The sequence below is a fragment of the Pituophis catenifer genome, unplaced genomic scaffold, assembly GCF_029215685.1.
Source record: "Pituophis catenifer annectens isolate HBS135680 unplaced genomic scaffold, rPitCat1.0.hap2 SCAF_15, whole genome shotgun sequence".
NCBI classification, from domain to species: Eukaryota; Metazoa; Chordata; class Lepidosauria; order Squamata; family Colubridae; genus Pituophis; species Pituophis catenifer.
In genome coordinates this window covers 18,939,419-18,964,671 of record NW_027256895.1, presented here as the reverse complement: position 1 = coordinate 18,964,671, position 25,253 = coordinate 18,939,419, and the positions used below count along the sequence as shown (strand labels likewise).

General features: G+C 36.3%; 1 protein-coding gene across 1 annotated transcript in view; it reads right to left on the bottom strand.

The window, feature by feature from the left end:
• Window positions 1-1,056: 1,056 nt before the first annotated feature.
• The window catches only part of LOC139324524 (vomeronasal type-2 receptor 26-like), a 29,946-nt gene continuing 5,749 nt past the window's right edge, over window positions 1,057-25,253 (bottom strand). The window contains exon 2 of the mRNA XM_070954237.1: window positions 1,057-1,952. Within this exon, the coding sequence (XP_070810338.1) occupies window positions 1,057-1,952 (896 nt within the window). The remainder of the gene's footprint in view (window positions 1,953-25,253) is intronic.

Genomic DNA, 25,253 nt, shown 5'->3' with positions numbered 1-25,253 from the left:
CATCGATCTACCTCCTGTGTGAAACTCTCCCATTTGGTCCCAAAGCCAATTGGCAGAGTCATGTCTTAAAACGTTTGTGAAAGGACAGGAGCAGAGATGGGTTTCAGCAGGTTCTGACTAGTTCTGAAGAAACAGTAATGGAAATTTTGAGTAGTTCGGAGAACGGGTAGTAAAAATTCTGACTGGCCCCACCCCCATCTATTCTCTGCCTCTCAAGTTCCAGCTGATCTGGAGGAAATCGGGATTTTGCAGTAACCTTCCCATGGAGTGGGTGGGAATGGAGATTTTAAAATATCCTTCCCCTGCCCTGCCCACCAAGCCACACCCACCAAGCCACACCCACAGAACCAGTAGTAAAAAAAAGTGAAACCCACCACTGGACAGGAGGGTATGGGTGGATCTTACTTTACATGGTAAGAAGTTTAAAAGGGGAGGTGCTGCAGCAGAGAAGGCTCTTCTTCTGGATCCTGATAATCAGAGTTCTTTGAACAACGGGATCCAAAGTAGGCCTCTCTGCTGGCACAAGTAGGATAGGCTAGTCCTAACAGGATGAGGCAGTTCATCAGATAGCCTGGACCGATGCCGTTTAGGACTTTAATGGTCATAACCGAGACAATGAACTGCAGTCAGAAGCACATTGGTAGCCAGTGAAGTTTGTGGAATAGAAATGGATCAACCCAAAGGCCCCAAAGATTACACTGCTGCTTCTGCACTATGCACAAGCTAAAGCTTTTGAGCAGACCGCAAAAGTAGCTTCATATAGATACAGTAGTCCAGATGAGAGATAACCAGGGCTTGAGTAACAAAGCACAGGGTGTCAGGTACAGATAACGCAGAACTAAGGATGAAAAATTCTCAGATCCTGGAGCTCCCTGTACCCAAAGCCACTCAGTTTTGCCAGGGTTATATAGAAAACATGCTATAAGAATTGCATTCAAAATGTTATATTTCACAACTGCATATATTTGAACTAGTTTTCAATCATTTCTTCAAGATGGTCAGTAGGCCTTTAATAAGGCAAATGAGGTAACTTATATTGGACCCAATAAATCGGTTTCATTTTTTTGTCAGCTGTTCCTTTCTGTTCAAATCAGGCCTCAGAATAATAATGTAACATTTGGGGGAAAAGATGCAACTCAGTAATCCAGCTGCAGAAGCCAAAATGGAAAAGATCTCCACAGCTACCATGTATTTTCCCTTGGTGCTCAGATAGGTGGGAACAAAGGATATCCAGACACTACAAAAGACCAACATGCTGAAGGTGATAAATTTGGCTTCATTAAAGCTGTCAGGTAACTTCCTAGCTAGGAAGGCAACTGAGAAGCTGACAGCAGTCAAGAATCCCAGAAAAGCAAGAACAGTATAAAACATAGTGGTTGAACCTTCTTTACATTCTAGGACAATTTCTTCAGCCATGGAATACATGTCAGAATCTGGGAATGGGGGGGTAATTGCCAACCACACTGCACAAATGGAGAATTGTGTCAAAAAGCATGAAAGAACTATAGCGTTGGCCAGCCTTTTCCCCACCCATTTCCTCATTTTGGATCCAGGCTTGGTGGCCATGAAAGCAAGGACCACTATGATTGTTTTCCCCAATATACAAGAAAGAGCTACAGAGAAGATGATGCCAAAAGAAGTTTGTCGCATGAGACATTTTACTTGATCTGGTTGCCCAATGAAGAGCAAAGTGCAAAGGAAGGAGAGGAGGAGAGCAATGAGAAGAATGTAAGTGAGGTTCCGGTTGTTGGCTTTGACAATGGGGGTGTCTCGATGCTTAATAAAGATTCCCAAGACCATAACTGAGATGAAAGAAAAGAAGGAAGCAATAGCTGTCAGGCTAATTCCCAGAGGCTCTTCATGAGACAAAAATGTGATGTGTTTTGGAATGCAAAGGTTGTGAGCTTTGTTTGGGTACTGATGTTCTGAACATGGGAAACAGTCATCTGCATCTGGAAAAGAAATTATTGCAGTCAAGTGTTTAATGTTATAGACAACAACCCATTACCGAATTGGTCATCACTTCAGAGATATTTCCTTTCCTGACAGTGAGCATTTGAAAATTAACTTCCTTCTTTCCCTCCTCCTTTCCTCCCTTCCTCCCTTCCTCCTTTCCTTCCTCCCTCCATCCCTCCCTGATACATGAGGCCCTGACAAATTTGAGATTTTTCTACACTAACCCCTTTTGCAAGATATATTCAATGGGTCCAGCTCCAGAGATTAATGGGCCCAGTGAGGTTCCAAAGTGAGTTGGGGAGTTGTTGCATAGGATCTGCTGCATAGGCCTGCCAAATCCCTCACTGTTACTGGAATAGAGAGTTAGCAGAGAGCTTGGATAGAATTGAAGAGGGTCAGGCCCATGCAACTTTTTTCATCCCATTGAACCAGGCATTCTCGGTGCTTTATGGAGGATTTGAGAGAGTTGAAAAGAGTCAAGAGACATCTAGAGCATTGCAGGAGAAAGACAAAGGATGAATCTGAACAATGACAAGCTAGAGTCACTATTAAGTGTGTGTCATTTTTCAATAAGTTATTACTGGACACAAACAGTTCATAACTTTTGTTCGGTCTCCCACCTGCCCTTTTTAGGGAAGGTGGTTGAGAAGATGGTTGTGCTGCAACCCCAGAAGATCCTTTATTAAATGAATTATCTGGACTATCTGGAAATGGTATTGGTCATTCTTTTGGATGATATCTGGAGAGAATGGGATAGGGTTAGTATATCCATCCTGGTTCTTCTTGACCATGGTATCCTTTTGAGATGGTTTTGGGAACTGTGAGAGGAAAGAACAGTTCTGGTCTGATTCACCTCCTTCTTCTTTGATCAGTTCCAAAGGGAGAAAGAGGTTCAGCCTGAAACACCAACTATGGGGTACTATATGACTCATTATTTTCCCTGTATCTTTTTATTATCTACAAAAGAAGTTTTAAGAGTCAGCATATTGCCCCCAACAATCTGGGTCCTCATTTTACTGATCTCAGAAGGATGGAAGACTGAGTCAACCTTGAGCCAGTGAGAATTGAACTGCCGAACTGCTGGCAGTTGGCAGTCAGCAGAATAGCCTGCAATACTGCATTCTAATCACTGCACCATCATGGCTCTTATGTACTAGTTGTAGCCTTTTCAGCTCTATTCTCTATCACTCATATCTTGATCATCTCCCATATGGATTATTGCAATGCAATCTATATGGGATTACTCTTGAAGATGCTGTAGCTGATGTAGAATGCAGCATCACAAACAATATTGGGCACCCTTAGGGTTCCACATATAACACCTCTGCTATACAAACTTCATTTTTTCTCAGTTGCTTCTGGGAGTTCAATTCAAGGCATTTGCTATTACCTTGAAAGCCCTTTCTCAGATTATTTGAAGAACTGTCATCCCCACTCTATGATCCTATCCCACCTAATTGGGCAGGGAGGGAATATTACAGATTTTGTCATTTAAGGAATTTTGGCTGGCAGGTTGCAGGAAGCACTGGAAGGTTGCAGGAAGCACTTTTCTGCTGTTGCCCCTTTTCTGTGGAACACCTTACTCTCACATGTGAGGCCGGTCCTTGGTCTTCATTACCATGGAAGTTGAAGACTGATATGCAACCCTCGGTGTCATGAGGGCATTCTTTTCACCTTAACATTTTAACTTTTAATGCTGCAACACCTGAAGGCAGGACAAGAAGCAATGGATGGAAACTAACACAGGAGAGAAGCAACCTAGAACTAAAGAGAAATTTTCTGACAGGGATAACAATTAATCCAGTAGGTGCTTCAACATTGGAGGTTTTTTAGAAGATATTAGATAACCACTTGTCTGAAAAGGTATAGGGTTTCATGCTTGACCAGGGAGTTGGACTAGAAGACCTCCAAGGTCCCTTCAATCTCTGTTATTCTGTTATACTAAGATATTTATTTATGTATATAATACATTAATATACATTAAAAATATAATATAATAAAATAACCCCCACCACTCATCCTAGTGACAATATATAACACTAACCATTTAATGGGCTCCATCCCGCTCTGGGTTCCCCAGACCTGCTGGCAGAACCAGATCTTCAATGTCTTCCGGGAGAGCGTTAGAGTGGGGGCCATTCTAATCTCTGGGGGAATGATGTTCCAGAGAGAGGCAGCCACCATGGAGAAGGCCCTTCTTCTGGGTTCCACGAGGTGTATCTCCCTAGGGGATGGGACCCATAACATTCCTTGCCTCCCTACTCTGATGGGGTGGGTAGATGTGACCGGTCTCTAAAATAACCTGGTCCCAAGCCATTAAGGGCTTTAAAGGTGACAACCAGCACCTTGAATTTCACCTGGAAGCAAATTGGCAATCAATGCAGCTCCCACAGGAGAGGTAATAAATGTGCACACTGAGGTCTGCACAAAAATATGCAGGCCACTGCATTTAGCACCAACTGGACCTTCTAGATGCTCTTCAAGGGCAGCCCCATGTAGAGCACATTGCAATAGTCAAAACAGGAAGTGACTAGGGCATGAGTGACAGTGAGTACAGATTGTTGGTCCAGGAAAGGGCATAACCGGTGCATAACCCGCAGTTGCGCAAAGGCCGTCCTGGCCACAACTGCCACTATCTCTTCGAGCAAGAGTTACAAATCCAAGAGAACCCTCAGATTATGCACAGGGTTTGTTTAGATTAGTGCCACCCCATCCAAGACCAAAGGTGGCAATTCTCCCTAGGCCAAAGAACCCCAAACCCAGAGCCACTTGGTCTTGCAAGGGTTTTGTTTCAACCCATTCCTTCCCATCCAGCCCCTAACAGCCTCTAGGCACTCTCAGAGGCCTTTAGAGCACTCCATGGTTTAGGACCTGGGTATCTACAAGACCGACTTCTGCCACCAATAGCCTCTCACCAGCCAGTACGCTCCCAGAGTGAGGGGCTCCTCAGGGTGCTGTTGGTCAAACAGTGTCAACTGGTGGCCCCCAGGGGGAGAGCCTTCTCTGTGGGGGCGCCTGCCATTTGGAACGAGCTCCCCCCAGAGATACGGAGGATCCCGGATTTACGCACTTTCCGCCATGCCCTCAAGACCTTTTTATTTCAGCAGGCTGGACTCGCCTAACTTCCTTTTAATTGTTATTTTAAATTTGTTTTAAAACAATGGGGGTGTTTTAATTTGTTTGGGCCAAATTATTTAATGTGTTTTTATATTGTTTTTTAAATTTTTTGGCTGTTCACCACCCTGAGTCCTTTGGGAGTAGGGCGGTATATAAATCCAAAATAAAGTAAAAGTAAAGTAAAGAGGGAGGACACAGCATCAATTAACTCACCACGGGCTGAGTCATACAGCTGAGTATCATCAGCATATTGATGATACATCAGTCCATGGTGATGGATGATCTTATTCAGTAGCTTCATATAAATGTTGAACAGGAGCGGAGAGAGTATATCTCTCCAGTGTAAGCTGTGCAGATTCACTTAATTCAGATGACGGTATAGAAATGTGATGAATACATAAAAACATAACCTAAATTTAAATTATTGTTTGTTTCCCAAAATACACTGTCAAGAAATTGCTTAACCAACTGAGATCTCTCCTTTACCATTTATTTTAAATCTTTCTGAGCTGCAATTCCTAAAATTATAGTATGTTCATTCCACTCAATCTTGAAATCTCTTTACTTTCATAGAAACCATAGATGAAAATATTTATTTTTATGGTCTCGTTTATCTTTCCCAAAGTAAAAAAAAATATGACATGATATTTGAATAGACATCTAAATAATCAACATCTCTCCAGAATTATGAACAAATGAATTAAGACAAATGAATTATGGACAAATTTGTACAGAGATGGTAAACTACTGTTTATAATTAAAGAGTAATATAAGGCATTGCACAAAATACATAGCAATGGAATCTCTGCTTTAGATCTCTTACCTGTTTTGTTTGAAATTTTTCCTTCTGGACATTTAAGGCAATCATAGCAGCAAAAGGGCTTTCCTTCTATTTTTATTTTGCTGTAACCTGATGAGCATGGAGGATTGCACATAGAAAAGGGCTGTACCTATTGGATATTAAAAAATTGAGAAATTATTACTTAACATTTTAGAAATTCTTGCATCTGAAGAATTGGATTTGACTAGTATTTAAGGCATATACAGTGGTACCTTGGAATTCAGCTGCTTTGAAACTCACTGAATTCATCATTTGTTTGTTACTCAATGCACAAGCTGAAACTTGTTGATGTTGGCTACCATAATAATAATAATAATAATAATAATAATAATAATAATAATAATAATAATAATAATTATTATTATTATTATTATTATTATTATTATTATTATTATTATTATTATTATTATTATTATTATTATTTTATTTCTATACCGCCCTTCTCCCGAAGGACTCAGGGCGGTGTACAGCCAATTTAAAACACAGAACACAACAATGATTAAAAATTAAAATAATTAAATAGATTTGGCCGATTTAAAACCCCAAAAATTAAAATACCCCAATTTAAAATTATTATGTTGATAGCCCTGCCTGGCGGAACAACAGGGTCTTCAGTGTGCAGCGAAACACCCAGAGATCGGAGATCTTACGTATTTCCGGTGGCAGTTCATTCCACAGGGCTGGGGCTCCCACAGAGAAGGCCCTCCCCCTGGGTGTCGCCAGCCGACATAACTTGGCTGATGGCACCCTGAGGAGACCCTCTCTGTGGGAACGGACTGGTCGGTGGGAGGCTATTGGTGGCAGAAGACTTTGTGACTTATCACAATCTTATTCATTATGAGAAAAATATGTTGTTCTTTACTCATCATTTTTGGTATTTCCCGGTACCCTCCCGGTACCTGTTTTACTCATTGCACCTCCTGGAACCAATTAACAATGACTACAAAGGTATCACTGTATTAACAAAATATTGTCCAACAGGCCAGAAACACACATTGGGAGAAGCAAGCAGCCTTAGTCATTTTACAAACAGCACTTAAGATATGAGAAATACAACTCTATTGCAAAAATATGATGTTGAGTAAATGTTAACCAACTAAATAAGTACACAGGCTGTATGCTGGGATGGCCATGTTGTACGAAGTATATATCCTTAAGTAACCATGTGACAAAAAGGGGTATAATTTAGGAAATGCAGCCATATTGGTTATTTTTTAAGACTCTTTTGTTATTTGTATAATCAAGCAAGATGTTGATTGCATCTTGCTTGATTATACAAATAATCAATAATCACCTGCAAAGTCATGGAATCAATCCTCAACCAATCCATGTTGCAATATTTTCAGGATCAGACTCAATAAATATAATAGAAGTTAGAGATTTAAATATATCTCTTTTTAATCATAATAGGCATTCTATATTCGCTGAATATTCAAGATAGAAGCAAGGAAAATGGGGAGGATGGCTCCTTATATATACAAGGGGTGGAGCCAGGAATGGGAGTGGTAAATTATGAATACATTAAAGTCCAAAGAATAAGTTAACCACTGATGTTCCATATATACATTATTTACACATTAGAGAATAAGGCATTTACATCTGACAAATCCCCCTCTAAATGCCGGTTCGTTATACAACACCAGTTACATTCAGATTCAGGACAATATAATACATATAATTTAGAAGTTAAATATTTGTGTTGTTTAGAAGGTAAGGGTTTTGTTAATATATCAGCTAATTGTTCAGAAGTATCACAATGTATTGCTTTGATGAATCCGTCTTGAGATAGTTGTCTCACGTGCTTAAATTTTATATCAATATGCCTGGACCTTTGTCCAATTGCATCGGATCTAGATATTTCAATGGCCGCTTTATTGTCTTCATGCATAATAAATGGTAAAGTAGGTTTCTTCCAAACATCTGTGATCAAATCATTGAACCATACAAGGTTATTTGCAGCTTTAGACAAGCAAACATATTCCGCTTCTGTGGTAGAAGTGGCTACCAGTTCTTGTTTACCAGTATACCAGTAAACTGGACAATCGTTCAATAGAAAAACATAACCAGAGGTACTCTTTCTGCATGATGTATCACCAGCCCAATCTGCATCAGCATAACAAGTAATTTTTGGTTCTTTGTCATTATTTGGTTCCAATATTAAACAAAAATCTAATGTACTTTTCAGATATCTTAAAATTCTTTTGACAGCTTCCCAATGATACAAGGTTGGTTTGCTAACATATCTTGACAATAAATTGAGAGGTAATGCAATATCTGGCCTAGTCCAATTAGATATATAAAGGAGTGAACCTATAACTGATCTGTAAAATGTGTTGTCTTTAAACTCAGGGGAAGATTCATCAGTGTTTCTAAGAAAATCAGTTTGCATAGGTGTGTCACATGTTTTGGCATTATTTAAGTTACATTTGTTTAGGAGTTCAATAATTTTATCTTTCTGAGTAAGTTTGAATCCCCTTTTAGTTTTGTTAATTTGTACACCAAGGTATTTATTCACTCTACCTAATGATTTCAATGAGAAATGTTCGTTTAACTTATTTACAAAGATTTCCCTGCTCTCTTTATGCTTTCCAATATATAGAATATCATCCACATAAATTAATACAAATTCAATATGATCATTACTCTTTTTTACAAAGAAACAGTTATCAGCAGTGGTGGCGTTGAAATCCATGGTCTTAAGTACTTTTACCAAACAATCGTACCATCTTTTGCCAGATTGCTTCAATCCGTACAGACTCTTATTTAATAACCAAATTTCGTTCTTATTAGTGTATTGACTGTGTGGTGCTCTTACATATATTTCCTTATCTAATTTTGCGTGTAAGTATGCAGTCTGTATGTCATATTGAAACACGTCCAGATTGAGTGCAGATGCTACTACAAGAGCTGTTTTGACACTCTCTGTTCTCACTGTTGGTGAATAAGTGTCAGTATAGTCTTCTGGATATTTTTGTGCATAACCTTGTGCAACTAGTCTGGCCTTGTATAAGGTATTACCTCCTTCCAAATTCTTAATTTTATAAATCCACCTGGTACCTATAATTGTTTTATCCTTAGGTGTGATCGCAGGTGTGAATACATTTAATTCTTGTAAACTTTCCATCTCTTTTTCCATAGCTAGTTCCCATTTTTCTCTTTCTTCACGGGGAAGTTTCAATACTTCCTCATATGTATTAGGTGTTATTTGTTCTCCATCCATATGCATTATGTAATCTTTGTATTTATTTGGTATTTGGTTTCTATTGTTTCTAATATTTCTTTCAGGTTTGCTATGGTTGTCATGCAAATATCTGGCTTCCTTTTTTGTTAATGTGTCTGTCTTTATTTTATGCTGACTATTTGTCCAAGTTTTGGTTTTGTTCTTACTTTTGTTAATATTTTGATTTTCTGTTGTTCCTTCCTCGCAAGATATATTATCTTTGCTTTTATTAGGAAATATTTCATTAAGGTGCAATTTAGACCAATTGGCCTGCTCATGGAACACAGCTGTTCTGGATACTATAAATTTGTTATTATTATCAATGAATCTGTACCCTTTGGTTCCAGTTTCGTATCCCATGAATCTTAATCTCCTGGATACGTTTTCTCCCTTTCTTCTCAATTGTTTAGGTATGTGTACGTCTGCAGTAACTCCAAATATGTGCATGTGTGCTAATTTGGGTTTTCTATTGTACATCACCTCATATGGTGTCTTATTCACAATACTGGACCATGTTCTATTTTGAGTGTAATTTGAATAATGTAAGGCTTCTGACCAAAATTGTTTGCCTAAACCAGCATCCTCTAATGTGCATCTAATCATGGTTTGTAGTGTGGAATTCTTTCTCTCTGCAATCCCATTTTGAAATGCAGAAAATGGATTGGACGTGAAATGTAGCATCCCTCTATCCTTTAACCATTGGGAGAATTCTTTAGACATGAATTCACATCCCCTATCTGTCATAATTTGTTTTATTCTGATATTATGCTGTGTTTCTATGCGTTTGTAGAATTCCTTAAATTTCTGAAAGGTTTCATCCTTGTGCTTTAATGTGTAAACAAAACCATAGCGACTGTAATCATCCACTATTGTTAGGAAGTAACGTTTTCTATAGGTAATTGATGGAGTTAATGGACCAACTAAGTCCATATGTACCAAATCAAAAATATTGTTAGTTGATCTGTTAGATTTTTTTGGTCTGGGACTGGTTTTTAGTTTGGTGGATTTACATACTGAGCATTCCAAATAATTTTCACAATTTTTTATTTTGACACCTTCTGCATGTTCAGTCATTTTTTGTACTACGGGAAAGCTTGCATGTCCTAACTTCCTATGTAAGATGTGAGCACACTCATCATGAATTGGTTTACCTATTTTTGGTTTCTTCTCATTGTGTGTATTTTTGTTATCATGAGTTATTTTACATTCATCATTGTCACAGTTACTGACATTTTCATCATCTGCTTCAATACAATCTTCCATATTTGAATCAATGTTATGTAACCATCTTTCTTTGGTTATCAGATAGGGTAGACCCCCTTTTATCATCACAGTACCTACATTTGTTTTGTTCTTTTCTATAGTTGCTTTCCCCTTTGAGAAAACTATATTGATGTCAGATTCTCTGCTTAGTTTTATAGCACTCAGTATGTTGTGAGGTATTTCTGGGATTAATAATACCCCCTCTATTTTCCCTAAACCAGGCAAGGTCACATTTCCTCTGCCTAATACTTGAACCTTTTCTTGATTAGCTACCTTTATCACAAACTTATCTTCTGTAAATGAGGTTAATATACTTTTGTTGTTAGTGGTGTGATTTGTTGCACCAGAATCAATAAGCCAATTATTGTTCTCATCTTGTTGTGTTCTGGTGCTGTCTTGTTTATTTAGCCCATTTAGTGACCCAGATTTTCTCTCTTTTGAATTTTCTCTACCCCCTCTACTTTCTCTGTAATTTGGTGGACTTCTATATTTGTGTCTATCTGTGGAAGATTGTCTGTAATTGTATTTGCTCCTATATTCTGGCCTATGTCTCTCCCTTGGGACTTTGGGACAGTCTCTTCTACTGTGTTCCCTGGATCCACAATTGTGGCATCTAAAGGCCTCATTATATTTATCTTGAAAGACTACTTTCCTAAAAGATTTGTGTTCTGTTTGGTTACTGGAACGATTTTTTCTTGAATTGTCTTCTGCTATCAATTTGTTAGATAGACTTTCTATTGATAAATATCCCAAATTAATGGTATCTAAGTGTGACATAAAGCTATCCCATGATGGATCAAGTGAATTGATAATAACACTTTTCATTGTTTGATCTGAAATCACTTCCCCCCTCAATTGCAGCTCAGCTCTTATTTTGTTTAGATTTATCAAATGCTCACTTATAGAAACCCCTGGTTTCACTCTAGAAGAAAAGAAATCCTTAGACATTCTTGTGGTTGTGGCTACGCTATCGCTGTGAAATAGATTAAACATGCATTGAATTATTTCTGATACAGTTAGGTTTGGTTTGATGCTATGATACATTGCAGGAGACACGCTAGAAATTATTATGAAGAATGCTCTATGATGTAAACAATCTATTTTTAAAGTCCAAGGTCTTCTTGGAGGACTAGTTATAAAGAATAGTAAATTTTCTTTCATGAAAATAACCTGAAGCTGTTGGTACCACTCTTGTAAATTAATGCCATCAACTCTAAGTTTTGGGAAGTCACTGGGTAAGTTCCCCACATTATTTTGTCCATTACTTACAACCTGAGGCAGTCCGTGGTCTCTCAAGTGCAGGAAATTACAGAACGGCATTGGGATGCTTGTAACGAGTCTGCGCGGTTCTCTGGCCAGTTCAAGTCTTTCGGGGCCGTCTACGTAGTTTTGCACATGCGCGTTGCTCATTTCTTCTTTGGCGCCGTTGTGGAAGGTTCTCTCCATTTCAGCTCTCTCGATCCGCTCCTCTTCAGATGAGTCGGTCTCTGGCTCGGTTTTTGGGGCTTTGGTGATGGCGACGGTTCTTCTCTTTCTCTTGTGTGCGCTGGCACTCGATTCTGTCTGCGGTGTAGGACGGAATCGGCATGGCTCTCTGGGCTCGGGTGTCGTCGTTTTCGAAGTCAGGATGGGAGCGTGCAGGTCTTGAGTTGTCGGTTTGATTTCTTGCTTCTTCGTTGATGTCTTGGAGATTTTCAATCTTGGCCCAAAAGCAGCAAAAAGCGTTTTCATTGCTGACTTTACTTGAGACTTTGTTAAATCGTCTTCACTTTCTGATTTTGGTTCATCTGAAGAATTTGAGACTTCTTTTTCACTTTCTTCGTCTGATAGCGTTTTTCGCGCCAGAAATTTTGAACTGAGCGTTTTGATTGGCTCTGCTTCACTCTCTTTTGAAGTTCGTTGAAACCAAGATGGCTGCCGTTCAAAATTTCGCGCGAGGTCACATCTTTTCTTTTTTACAACTATTTTCTCAGTAGTCATTTCACTCACAGTTTTTTGATCTTTGGGTTTTTCTTTAATGACGTTTTTCTCTCTCGCTGCTCCGCTGTTCCTCAGCATCTCCTGGAGGTCCGCGATGAGGCTTTCATCATTCTTTTGGCTTTTTAGTATCTTTAATATCTCTGACCTGAGTTCGTTATTTTCTATCTCAATTTCTTCCTGGTCGTTGTTTTCACTCATCAGTTCTTCTTCTTCAGTGGTGTATTCTTCGGATTCTCTCGAAATCGCATTAGTGGATTCGTTGATCATCTCTTGATCAGTTTCTATTTCTTTGCTGTAGGCCCTGGTGTTGGGCCTATCTTTCTTGGACATTTTTAATTACTTATTGAGTCAATTAACCATCCTCTGCTACCAGCTTGTTGCAATATTTTCAGGATCAGACTCAATAAATATAATAGAAGTTAGAGATTTAAATATATCTCTTTTTAATCATAATAGGCATTCTATATTCGCTGAATATTCAAGATAGAAGCAAGGAAAATGGGGAGGATGGCTCCTTATATATACAAGGGGTGGAGCCAGGAATGGGAGTGGTAAATTATGAATACATTAAAGTCCAAAGAATAAGTTAACCACTGATGTTCCATATATACATTATTTACACATTAGAGAATAAGGCATTTACATCTGACAATCCATTACCCTCCACCTAGAAACAAAAAAACATACTCTCTAATAAACAATTTGGTTTCAGAAAAAAATATCCTGTAATCTACAACTTCTATACTGCAAATCTTGATCAGGGCAAAGCTATAGATGCAATTTACATAGGCTTCTGTAAAGGCTTTGATTCAGTGGTACATGACAAACTACTTCTAAAACTAAAATCCTACGGCATCTCCGGACTCCTTCATAATTGGATAACTGTGTTTCTGTCAAACAGACAACAAATGGTTAAAATAGGGAGCACCCTATCAAATCCTGCACCTGTTAATAGCGGTGTCCCCTAAGGCAGAGTTCTAGGACCAACACTCTTCATACTATACATAAATGACCTTTGTGATCATATTATAAGTATCTGCATTCTCTTCGCCATTGATGTTATCGGACATTAATACAATTGAGCGCGTCTAGAAATATTTCACAAGAGGAGTCCTCCACTCCTCTGCTTGTAACAAAATACCCTATGACACCAGACTTGAAATTCTGGGTTTAGAAAATTTAGAACTACGCCGCCTTCGGTATGACCTAAGCATAGCTTATAAAATCAACTTCTACAATGTCCTACCTGTCAATGACTACTTCATCTTCAACCACAGCAATACACGAGCACACAATAGATACAAAGTTAAAGTAAACCGCTCCAGACTCGATTACAGAAAATATGACTTCAGTAACAGAGTTACAGAGCACCAACGTGCCTATCATCCCTGTCCTAATGTTCCCTTTAATTGTATTCATTTTATGTATTCAATTCATGATTATACTTATATATATTATCTAATATGTACTCGACAAAATTAAATAAATAAAAATAAATAAATAAATGTCCTTTGCCACAATTGGTGAAATGACAAAGAGAATCCTCAGAAAAGATTCATTTCTAAAATGAAATTATGTCTTAATGGCTCCAAAGATCTTCTATATTGTCTACTTGAAAGGATGTTTAATTGCTTCTTTGGAAGAACTGTGGAAGACTTCCATAACCAGAAGAACCTTGTATTTAAAAATTTGAAGATCATTCTAACTGGAAATCATTCTTGCACTATAAAATGTGCATTCTTGCACATTATAAAAGAATGTATATCACAATGAAAAGTCTATCTTTTAATTTGGTGGAAAATTAGATTTCCAGTATTGGTTCCATGCATTGCATTTATAGCTTTACTTGGTGATTTATATTATGTTAACTAGTTTTTTCCAATTTAAAACTTTAAATTAAATTAATTTTTTTCCAATTTAAAACTTCCAATTTTCAGACAGATATTTTACAATAACATGATTCATGGCATATTTATAAATAGTAGATATTTTACCGTTTGGTTATCAAGCAGTATCTTCTTACCTTTACTTTCTTTTTTTTTTTTTACTTCTCTTACGCTACTTTTGCTTATATATTTTTTTCTAAAAAGTGATATGGTATCTGGGTTAGTCATCCAATCATCACATCTTAATGAAATATTTCTAATGTGTTTGGAATGTAGTTTTCTCTGAGGCCCATGGTAATTTCTTTTAGTATCAAATCTGCATCTACTGACCAAGTCAAAGCAGAACCCTGAAAGATGTATCTAGTCTCCCCTTCTGGAAATTCCTTAACCTTTGAGGCAGATTAAGTTGCAAACCATTCTATATTCAAATATGTTATGAAAATTCAATCATCATCAGTCACCATTTCAGAATCATTTTTTTCTTCTGTTTTAACATAAATGAACCACTCAGTGAATATTGTATGTTCAACGACAGAACACTTGTAGAAATATGTGTAAATAATGAATTACCATTTGAATATTCAGGGTCCAAAGAGCCTTTTCTGCCATGACTCTCACCCTCTGGAACATTGTTCTTCTTGAGAGAAAATCCACTTGTACTCTTAATTTACATGTAAAGGGTATCAAAACTTCACTCTGCTGATAGGCCTGGAGCCCCAATAGGGGTTGCCATGAACATGATTCATGGCATATTTATAAATAGTAGATATTTTACCGTTTGGTTATCAAGCAGTATCTTCTTACCTTTACTTTCTTTTTTTTTTTTACTTCTCTTACGCTACTTTTGCTTATATATTTTTTTCTAAAAAGTGATATGGTATCTGGGTTAGTCATCCAATCATCACATCTTAATGAAATATTTCTAATGTGTTTGGAATGTAGTTTTCTCTGAGGCCCATGGTAATTTCTTTTAGTATCAAATCTGCATCTACTGACCAAGTCAAAGCAGAACCCTGAAAGATGTATCTAGTCTCCCCTTCTGGAAATTCCTTAACCTTTGAGGCAGATTAAGTTGCAAACCATTCTATATTCAAATATGTTATGAAAATTCAATCATCATCAGTCACCATTTCAGAATCATTTTTTTCTTCTGTTTTAACATAAATGAACCACTCAGTGAATATTGTATGTTCAAAGACAGAACACTTGTAGAAATATGTGTAAATAATGAATTACCATTTGAATATTCAGGGTCCAAAGAGCCTTTTCTGCCATGACTCTCACCCTCTGGAACATTGTTCTTCTTGAGAGAAAATCCACTTGTACTCTTAATTTACATGTAAAGGGTATCAAAACTTCACTCTGCTGATAGGCCTGGAGCCCCAATAGGGGTGTTCCATGCTGGAGGCGGTTAGTAGACTAGGGAGAAGATGCTGCCTCTGCCCCTTTGTATACTGATGATCTAATTTTAGTTAATTTTTAATTTTTACTCATTTGTATATTTGCTTTTATGATGTCAGTCACCCAGAGTAGTCTGACGATGAGATGAGTGGCATGTAAATTTAATTAATAAATAATTTTATCAACTCAAAAATAATAATAATGGAAGTTAGTGCAGAATATTGTTGAATATGGTGGGCCAGATAATATTCTCTGCAGAAATATATCAGTGCAATTTCAAAGGCTGATACAGATCCCCATATTTTGTAGAAGTTATGACCGAGTAAGAGGTTAGATACCCATATTCTTTTCAGTATATGCTTTTTATATTGTAATAAAATGCCTATAGTTTTTAATATAATATTAAATATTGAAGAATGTTTTTTTTAAAAAAATGATATATTTTAATCTTTCCTGAAAATGTTTATATTTTTTCTTTTTTCTTAAGACCCAGAAAAATCTGGAGGATGAGGAAAAAGGCTGCATTCTCTTGTTATAGAATGACAATTATCTTATTCACCCTAACAAATTCAGTTCAAGTGAGTTTTTATATTGGGTTTTTAATTTATTATTATTCAGCTTTTTTTCCCCTACAAAATTAAGCTAGAATGATTTCATAAATGCAAAACAAAAACAAAACCCAGGATGGAAACACAACTTTGGTTAATTTATGCTTTACTGCTACCTTTGTAGAGAAATACAGGCCTTTCATCTATGTTCTGCATTTTTTAAAAATGATGCAAACATGTTTAGTAATTCTAACTCTGGGGATAAATCATAACTTCCTCAATGACTTTAGTGTCTCTTTTTCTCACAGGGAGATTCAGTGAACACAAATCTTAGCATTGATGGAGTATTAGGGAGATGGTGGGGAAATGGAGAGCGTCTTCTACCCAGCAGTCCTTATAACTGCATTTACTGCATCATCATCTTCGTTTAACAACCCCATCAGCCCTTGTGAGATTGGAGTCTGGGCAACTGAATGGAGTGTTAGCGGAGTGTTTATTGGCCGGATGCCCTTCCTGATGCCAATGCGGACAGTGGTTCAGCAAATATATTCTCATTGTGTCCAGAGAGAGAAATATCTGCCTCTACCTAGAATTGAACTCACAGCTTCCTGATTGTGAGGCGAGAGCTCCACCTCTAAGCCACCACACCATTCCTAGCTGCATTTACTGCATGATGCTAATTAAATGAAGCTGACTTTATAATAGGGGTGTTTGGTGGGTAGAAAACTGTTATAATACTTGTATCTGTTACACAGGGAATGTCACAGGTTGCAATTTTTAGGAAGCTGAGTGTTACTAAAATTTGCCACTTTACATAGTGTTGCTATTTGAGGTCCTGCTTCTAAAACTCCAACATTCCCAGAAATCATGTAACCTCTTATATTTTTTAAATCCCCCTTGATAGAAATCTCTCTTCTAATCAGTGCAAATGTTTTGTGTTGTTTTTTTATTTTAGGATAATCATGTTCACAAGTCACTTTGAGAAAAGAGTCATTGGATGCCTGTAATTCTTGAAAGAACTTTCTGAACATTGAAGCAGTAGGTAAAAATAAAGTAAATTATTCACCATGGTTTGATATTGGTGCCAAAACTACCTGGTTAAACATGGGGGGCCAGATTATTTCCTCTGCATAAAGAGTAAGAAGATTTTCAGAGGGAGTCACTGGAACTATGGTTCCAATTTTGATACGATGAAATGATTGGTTGGGGAAGGTGACCCAGTTGATAACATCAAATCCAGTAGGTAGCTCTCCTCTTTCGTCAAAGTGAACCATTTCTCCAGCACTGTTATTAAATGAAACAGCTTTCAGATACCAATGGAACTAAAAGGAAATCATTAAAAGAAATTTATAGCAATTGGAAGCAATGAACAAGTATGAATGAAGGATCTTTCATAAATTAGATGTTATCCTTTTAAGGCAAACCAATCAGCAAATATAATATGAGGAATACATGCAAGAATTTGCTTCTAAGAATTAGTCTCTATCTTCTTTCCTGGGAATAAATTGGCATTTACTTTCTCTTAACAGTCCTTCTCATGACTTTTGCATCCTTTCTAAAAAGCATTTAGGTATTTACAATTCTGACATATCACTTTTGAGTTAGTTCAACTTCAGAATATTCTTATTAGCTATACAACTCCAAAATACTAGCTGAATATTTACATGACTGGCCCTTATAAAAATATATAATATATTTTCATTCATGTCATTTTTACCTGCCACGACTGTTGACTGAGTTCCCAAATATTTCCTCTTTTTCTTCTCTTAGATGAAAGAATGGCTTGTAGAGCATGGGCCACTGCATAGACAGCATTGTGAATGCTATAACTTTGTCCAGTAATACTAGATTCAATCACAGATTCAGGGAGGGTTTCCAGTGACTCCTCACCAGTGCATTGATTGTCACTGTCCTCATCTAAGCCAGCATTTGGGAAAGAACATTCAAATGCATCTTCCCAAAACACTCTTGTCAAACTGTCCTCTTCTGAAGAAGAAGGCTTTCTCATCTGAATAAATTTCTTAAACCCTAATATTTCCTTTGAGGAAATTGCCAACGATAGTGCACCATGGATGAAATCCAGTCCCCTGTATCTTTGAAAGCGGACGGATGTGAATTCCATCTGTGCTGGCATGACCCAAACTTTATCTTTTCTCTTCATTGGCACTTCTTCATATTCTGAACCAAATGGCAACATTCTAAGAAAAGGCATGTCGTCATTTTCACCATAAGTGATTACAACATTGGCAGTACTTCTCATAATAGCCTTATAGAGCAAAACATAACAATTAAGTTGAATTTCAATATCGTTGATAACAGATTCCATTGGCATTTCTTCCATGAAATCAAAGCAGATGCCTTTCTTAGAAAATATATCAAGCTTATTCTGTATGAAACTCTTTCCCTTTTTAGGGTTTTGGACAATGAGCCCAATCCATTTCCACTGGAAGTGAAGCAACAATTGGACCAGCCCCATAATTTGAAGGTCTTCATTTGGAAATAACTGATGGAAGAAAGCAGCTTGTATGTTGTCATCTATCTCTGCAGTTGAACCATATATGAGCTAGGAAAAAAGAAGAAATTAGAGTATATACTTTCAAATCACTTATGTCTATTTTAAGGATATTATTTAAATGTCAATGTTTTCCAGGCATGGGCAGAGTTGACTACCATTTACATATTCCAATATAATTTCTATTATAATTGTTTAGGTTTTTTTTAAATAAACAAAGCTCTAGGAATGTCAGAACTTCAAGAATAAGTAGGAACCTCTGGATTATGCTATGTTTACACATGTTTCCATGACATGATTTACCCTGTAGATTAGGTATACATAACTTTCTAGCATTTTGAATCATTCCTCTCTGTCCCACCCTTGATGAAATATATTTTGATGTTTAGCTTGATTGTGATTTTAACTATGTGAGGCAATGTTATCCCTTTGTTTTGAATGTTTCTGACACTAATAGATTCATAAATATAAAATTTGGAATAGAAATTAAACTAAATCAAGCAAGAAATACTGTATTTAAATTTGACTCCTTTCTTTATGGGATGGTTCTTACCTGTGGGATTTTATATATACTCAAAATGTTTGACATGAACTGACCAATGTGAGCATTATGTCCTGCAATCACAGATATTACACTGTCCTTGAGGTCACATTTGTAGTTTGGGATGAACCTTTCCTTCGTAGAGAGAAGCTCCATGGAAGCCAGATAGATCCATCTTCCCATGAAATAGCTATTGGAGATATGGATACCGAGGGTGATGTTTGGCAAGATCCTGGAATTCTCATTGATTTCTTTGACTGCAAATTCCAAAGCCAAGATGTGCTGGTAGTTGTGCATATAATATCTGAAATTAAATTTTACAACATCTGTTGCCAAATCTGGAATTGGCTGCATTCTAATTGTATCACACAAGTTTAGATTTTTCAGGCCATATGCACTGATACAGGTTGATGCACTAGCATCAAAGAAACCATTTGTTTAAAATATTCAGGAAAGAGGTCTAAGCAATATAACAATCCATAAGCATTCAGGCAGTCCAATTACAAAATTCAATAAACATCAATAATTAGTGGGGGGTTTTCTTAATTTGGAAGACTATATTTAATTTTACTTCATACCCTAATTTTCTACTTTACTTATTCAATACACTGGAAATTTCTGAGGAATATTTGATATAATATCTGCATGTAGAACTAACTGCAACCATGCACACCTTAACATATCGCTGGTATGAAGCAATGCTCTGCAGGCATTTATTTCATGTGTACTTCATCAAGTCATAGAGATATGAAAAAAGTGTATTAAAATTTAACTGATAACCTCTAGAATGGTACCAAAGCCAAAGAAATAACCACATATTGGAAAATAACTTATGTAACAGATGGAAATTGAACCAATATTATTTAGAAATAATAGTGCAGGATAGGCAATATAACATTCACCCTCCATCCTAATTCAATCATGTCACAGGCTTTAACTATTTTCTGTATTTGCATTACTGAAAAAAAGGAATTCCATACATTAAATCACCAAACAATTCAACTGATGGACTTATTCTGAATGTTACTTCATCAGATATCATGCAAATTTGAGACGAAATGCCTGCAATGACTAAATCTTCTGAATGATATTGCTTGTGCTTAATAAAAGGCTGATTTCCTACAGAACATTTAGCAAGGGTTGTATAAGCTTCTACAAAGAAGGACAATATTGCTACAGATGCAAAGAATAATATCATTTTGTACAGCAATTTATCTCTCAGCCATCTGTTCACTCCATGAGTATTAGGCATTTGAAATAGGACAGCCTGAGATACAGTGTTCCATGAGGCTGCTGTAAAGTAGAGGTTTCCTTTTTAAAAAAATCAGAATGACAGGACTTTGTCCTCTAGCTGTAGCTTTGGAGAAAAAAGAATATTGCATCTTTATTGTTGTGGAAATACATTACTTTTAGTATTTTCTGTAACTCCTTAGAGATTGAAAATAAGAATGAATTATCATGATTGTAGAGAACTAAACATGCTCAGGTGAACAAACCAACTTGTGATACACAGAGTATTGTAACCTGCAATTAAGGACAAAATAATCACGAGGGGGTACAGAGAGAACTAAATGAGAAATGTAAAAAGTTTTGTTCTCCAGGATCTGCAGTTGGCTTCCAACTGAGAAAACAGCTGAATTCAAATGGAAATTTCAGTCATCAATTAAACAATAAAGTAAATCAAATCAAATTGTATTAAATGAAACTTGGATCTTGCTGTTAAGAAGCATCTTTCTCTTCAGATATTCCTTCCTTCCTTCCTTCCTTCCTTCCTTCCTTCCTTCCTTCCTTCCTTCCTTCCTTCCTTCCTTCCTTCCTTCCTTGAGAGACCCATATACTTTATGTATATATACATACACATGAATATAAATATACTCATTATGTATATACATACACATAAATATAAATGTACTATACATACATAGATCTTTTCCAAACTTTGCTGTTTCATTAAAAGAGAATATTTGTAGCTAAAGGTTGAACTGTCTGGACATTAGTGCTCTCTGAGCTTGGTTGTTTTCCTGCAGATTTTTTATTGGAATAGTAGATAACATCATCTGTACTCCAAAGGAGTAGGGTTTGCTCTCATTGTACATAGTGGCTTGCCCTGTCAGTGAGACCTTCGTGGCTCCTTGATTAGGCTGTTTTTTACTGTTAGCTTCTTTGACTACATTATTAGTTTCTTGATTGGACTTGTTTACTTGGTTATTGGTCTAGCATTAATCGTTCTGTTGATTGCTGGTGAGGAGGTATTTTGAACTTTTTGTTTTGTTTTTTGTTTTTGATTGTCTCTTTTGAATGATATATAGTTGTTGTTGTTACGTCTATATGCATTTTTGGACTTGCTTGGTCTCTGATTCTTAGTTGAAACTAGGCATTTCCATCATGTCTTCTGATTATGATTACTGGTTGGTGTTCATGGATCTGCTCTACTAACTTTCTGACCTTTGTCCTGCACAGGGCCTCTTACAGTCCTTACACTATATGTTGTATAAACTATATGGTGTATTTCTACTCTTGGACAGCTGCGTCTTTTGATTTACTTTGGATAAATCCATGTGGTTTGCACTTTGCTGTATATTATTTACTATAGTAAGTAATTTTAAGTTGTATTAGTTATTTGTGTTATGAAATTTACATTGATAAGCAGCTAATATTATGGAAATGTCAAGACTGCTGAAAGATTTCAATCCCTAATCCTAGAAATACTTATACATATATCCTCTTTTTATTTTCTCAATTCTGTTTTAGAAGTTTTTATATTGCCAAACGATTTACCATCATTTATATGAGTTACATCTTTTTTTTCCCCTTATGTCTTTGGGTTATTAATTTTTTTAATGGTAGTACAAAATGGCAAAAACCAGGTTCACATTTTATTTTTCACATTTCTCCTTTCCCTTCATTTTTTTCATTAGCTTTTACCTCCTGGTTTTCCTATGGGTCTCTCTTTTCTATGACAAACTTAAATTCTTACAGCAGCTATGTTATATTTCTCTATTTCTCACAAAATAGCCCCCAATCTGATGTGTAAAGACACCATTTTATAAGGACTACATTCCATATTTTATTCCTGCACACTTGTTTGCAATCAATTTTATAAAATGGACAGCAATTTCTTAAGGAGACATTGAGATTTCTATCACAATTTGGAAACTTTATAGCATACTGGATCAAAAGAGTCAGTTTTGTTTCTTTACCAACTGTTCTTTTCTGTTCAGATCAGACCTCAGAACAATAATGTAGCATTTTGGGGCAAAAATGCAGCCCAGCAAACCAGCTGCAGAAGCCAAAATAGAGAAGATCTCCACAGCCACCATGTACTTCCCCTTACTGCTGAGATAGGTGGGAACAAATGATATCCAGACACGGCAAAAGACCAACATGCTGAAGGTGATAAATTTGGCTTCATTGAAACTATCAGGTAGCTTCCTAGCAAAGAAAGCCACTGTAAAACTGATAGCAGTCAAAAAACCCATAAAACCAAGGACACTATAAAACATGAAGGTTGAACCTTCATTACATTCCAGGACAATTTCTTCAGCCATAGAGTGCATTTCTGAATCTGGGAATGGGGGAGAAATTGCCAGCCATATACTACTGATGGTGACTTGCACTAGGGAGCAAGAAAGAACGATAACATTGGCCAGCCTTTTCCCCACCCATTTCCTCATTTTGGAGCCTGGTTTGGTGGCCATGAAAGCAAGGACCACTATGATTGTTTTGGCCAATATACAAGAAAGGGCTACAGAAAAGATAATGCCAAAAGTCGTTTGTCGCATGAGACACTTTACTTGATCAGGTTCCTCAATGAAAAGCCAAGTGCAAAGGAAGGAGAGCAGGAGAGCAATGAGAAGAATGTAGGTGAGGTTTCTTTTTTTTCCTTTTTTTAAAATTTTTAAACTTTTATTAATTTAAGAAACGACATAATACATTTATAAATGCAAGTAAAACAATTTACAACAAGCATCATATTAATGACATCTATCTATAATATCTGAATTGTTACAATATCAATTTCCTATATTCTTCAATATACAATATTTCTCTCACCTTATATAATGATATTATTTTATTGATATCTCGTGTCTCTTTCTTAAATTTCATTTGATGTAAAAATTTATTTTACTCTATTAATATCTTTTCTTTTATTTAATTTTTCTTTCTTTCTTCTTCTCTTTTTTTTTTTCACTTCCCTCTAACCATTTATACCATTTTTGCCAGACTAGATAATATTCAGATTCTTCCTTTCCTTGGATCTCCTTGGTAAGTCTATCCATCTCAGCGCATTCCATAATTTTGGATATTAATTTCTTTTGAGTCGGGACCTCTTCTTGTTTCCAATTTTGTGCGTATATAATTCTTGCTGCAGTCAAAATGTGTGTTATTAAATATATTATTTCTTTTTCATATTTGCTTGTAGGTATTCCTAATAAGTAAGTTTCTGGTTTTAATGGCACCTTTTGAGTTATTATTTGTTCCAGTTGCATTTTTATATTGTTCCAGAATTTTTTAGCTTTGGGACATGACCACCATATATGATAGTATGTCCCTTTATGCGCTTTACATTTCCAACAGAGTGGAGATGTGCCAGGAAACATTTTAGAAATTCGCGCCGGTGGTAGATGCCACCTATAGAACAATTTATAAGCATTTTCTTTGTACGGTACAGATAATGTTAATTTATTAATACTTTTCCACAATTTTTCCCACTTATTTAATTCTATTGCATACCCAAAATTTGTTGCCCATGTGATCATATTCTCTTTAACTACTTCCTCTGCTAGTTTATATTCCAATAGAAAATTATAAATTTTGGTTATTAATTTCTCATTGGGGCCTAATAAAATTTTATCCAACTGATTTGGTTCCATTTGAATTCCAGTTTTCTCCATATCAGATTTATATCTGGATTTTAATTGCAAATATGACCACCACTCTATTTCCACATTTTGCATTCTCAATTCTTCTCTTGTTTTTAATTTTCCTTCTTCATTTAAGATGTCCTTATATATTTTTAATTTATTTGTATCTATTGTATTTGGATAAATATATGCTTCCATTATGGAAGTCCACCTAGGAATCCTATCATAGTGATATTTTCTGATTTCATTCCATATTTTAAGCAAGTTGTCTCTTACAATATGTCTGTGAAATTGTTCTTGTTTTGTAATTTTCTCTCCCCAAAGATATGCATGCCATCCCCTTTTTAAGTCAAAACCTTCCAATATTAATGTTCTTATATTTTTGAGTTCGATCCAATCTTTTATCCATATTAACACTGAGGCTTTGTAATAAATCTGCCAATCAGGGAGTCCCATTCCCCCCCTCTCTCTCTTGTCTTGTAGATGTTTTAATTTGATTCTTGCTTTTTTCCCCTGCCAAATAAATTTTAATATCATTCTGTCTAAATCTTTAAAATATGTTCTTCTTGGGTTTACTGGTATTACCCTAAATAAGTATAACACTCTTGGCAGAATATTCATTTTAATGGTAGCAATTTTGCCTAAAAGAGACAAGTGGAGTTTTGCCCATCTTTCCAAATCCTTTTCTATTTGTTTAGCCAATTTAATATAATTGTCTTCCTTCAACGTTGATATTTTGTTTGTAATCCATACTCCTAAATATTTAACTTTCTTTGCTGTTTGTATCCCTAATATATTTTCCAATTCTTCTTCTTGATGCTTGTTAAGATTCTTTGTTAAAATTTTAGTTTTTTGTTTATTAATTTTCAATCCCACTACTTCTCCATATTGTTGTACTTTTATCATTAATTTTGGTCCAGATTGTATGTAGGTGAGGTTTCTATTCTTGGCTTTGACAATGGGAGTATCTCGGTGTTTAATGAAGATATGCAGCACCAAATCTGAGATGAAAGAGAAGAAGAAAGCAGTAGTTGTCAGGCTAACTCCCAGAGTTTCATCATAAGACAAAAATATGATGTGTTTTGGAATGCTAAGATTGTGAGGTTCATTCATATATTCATAT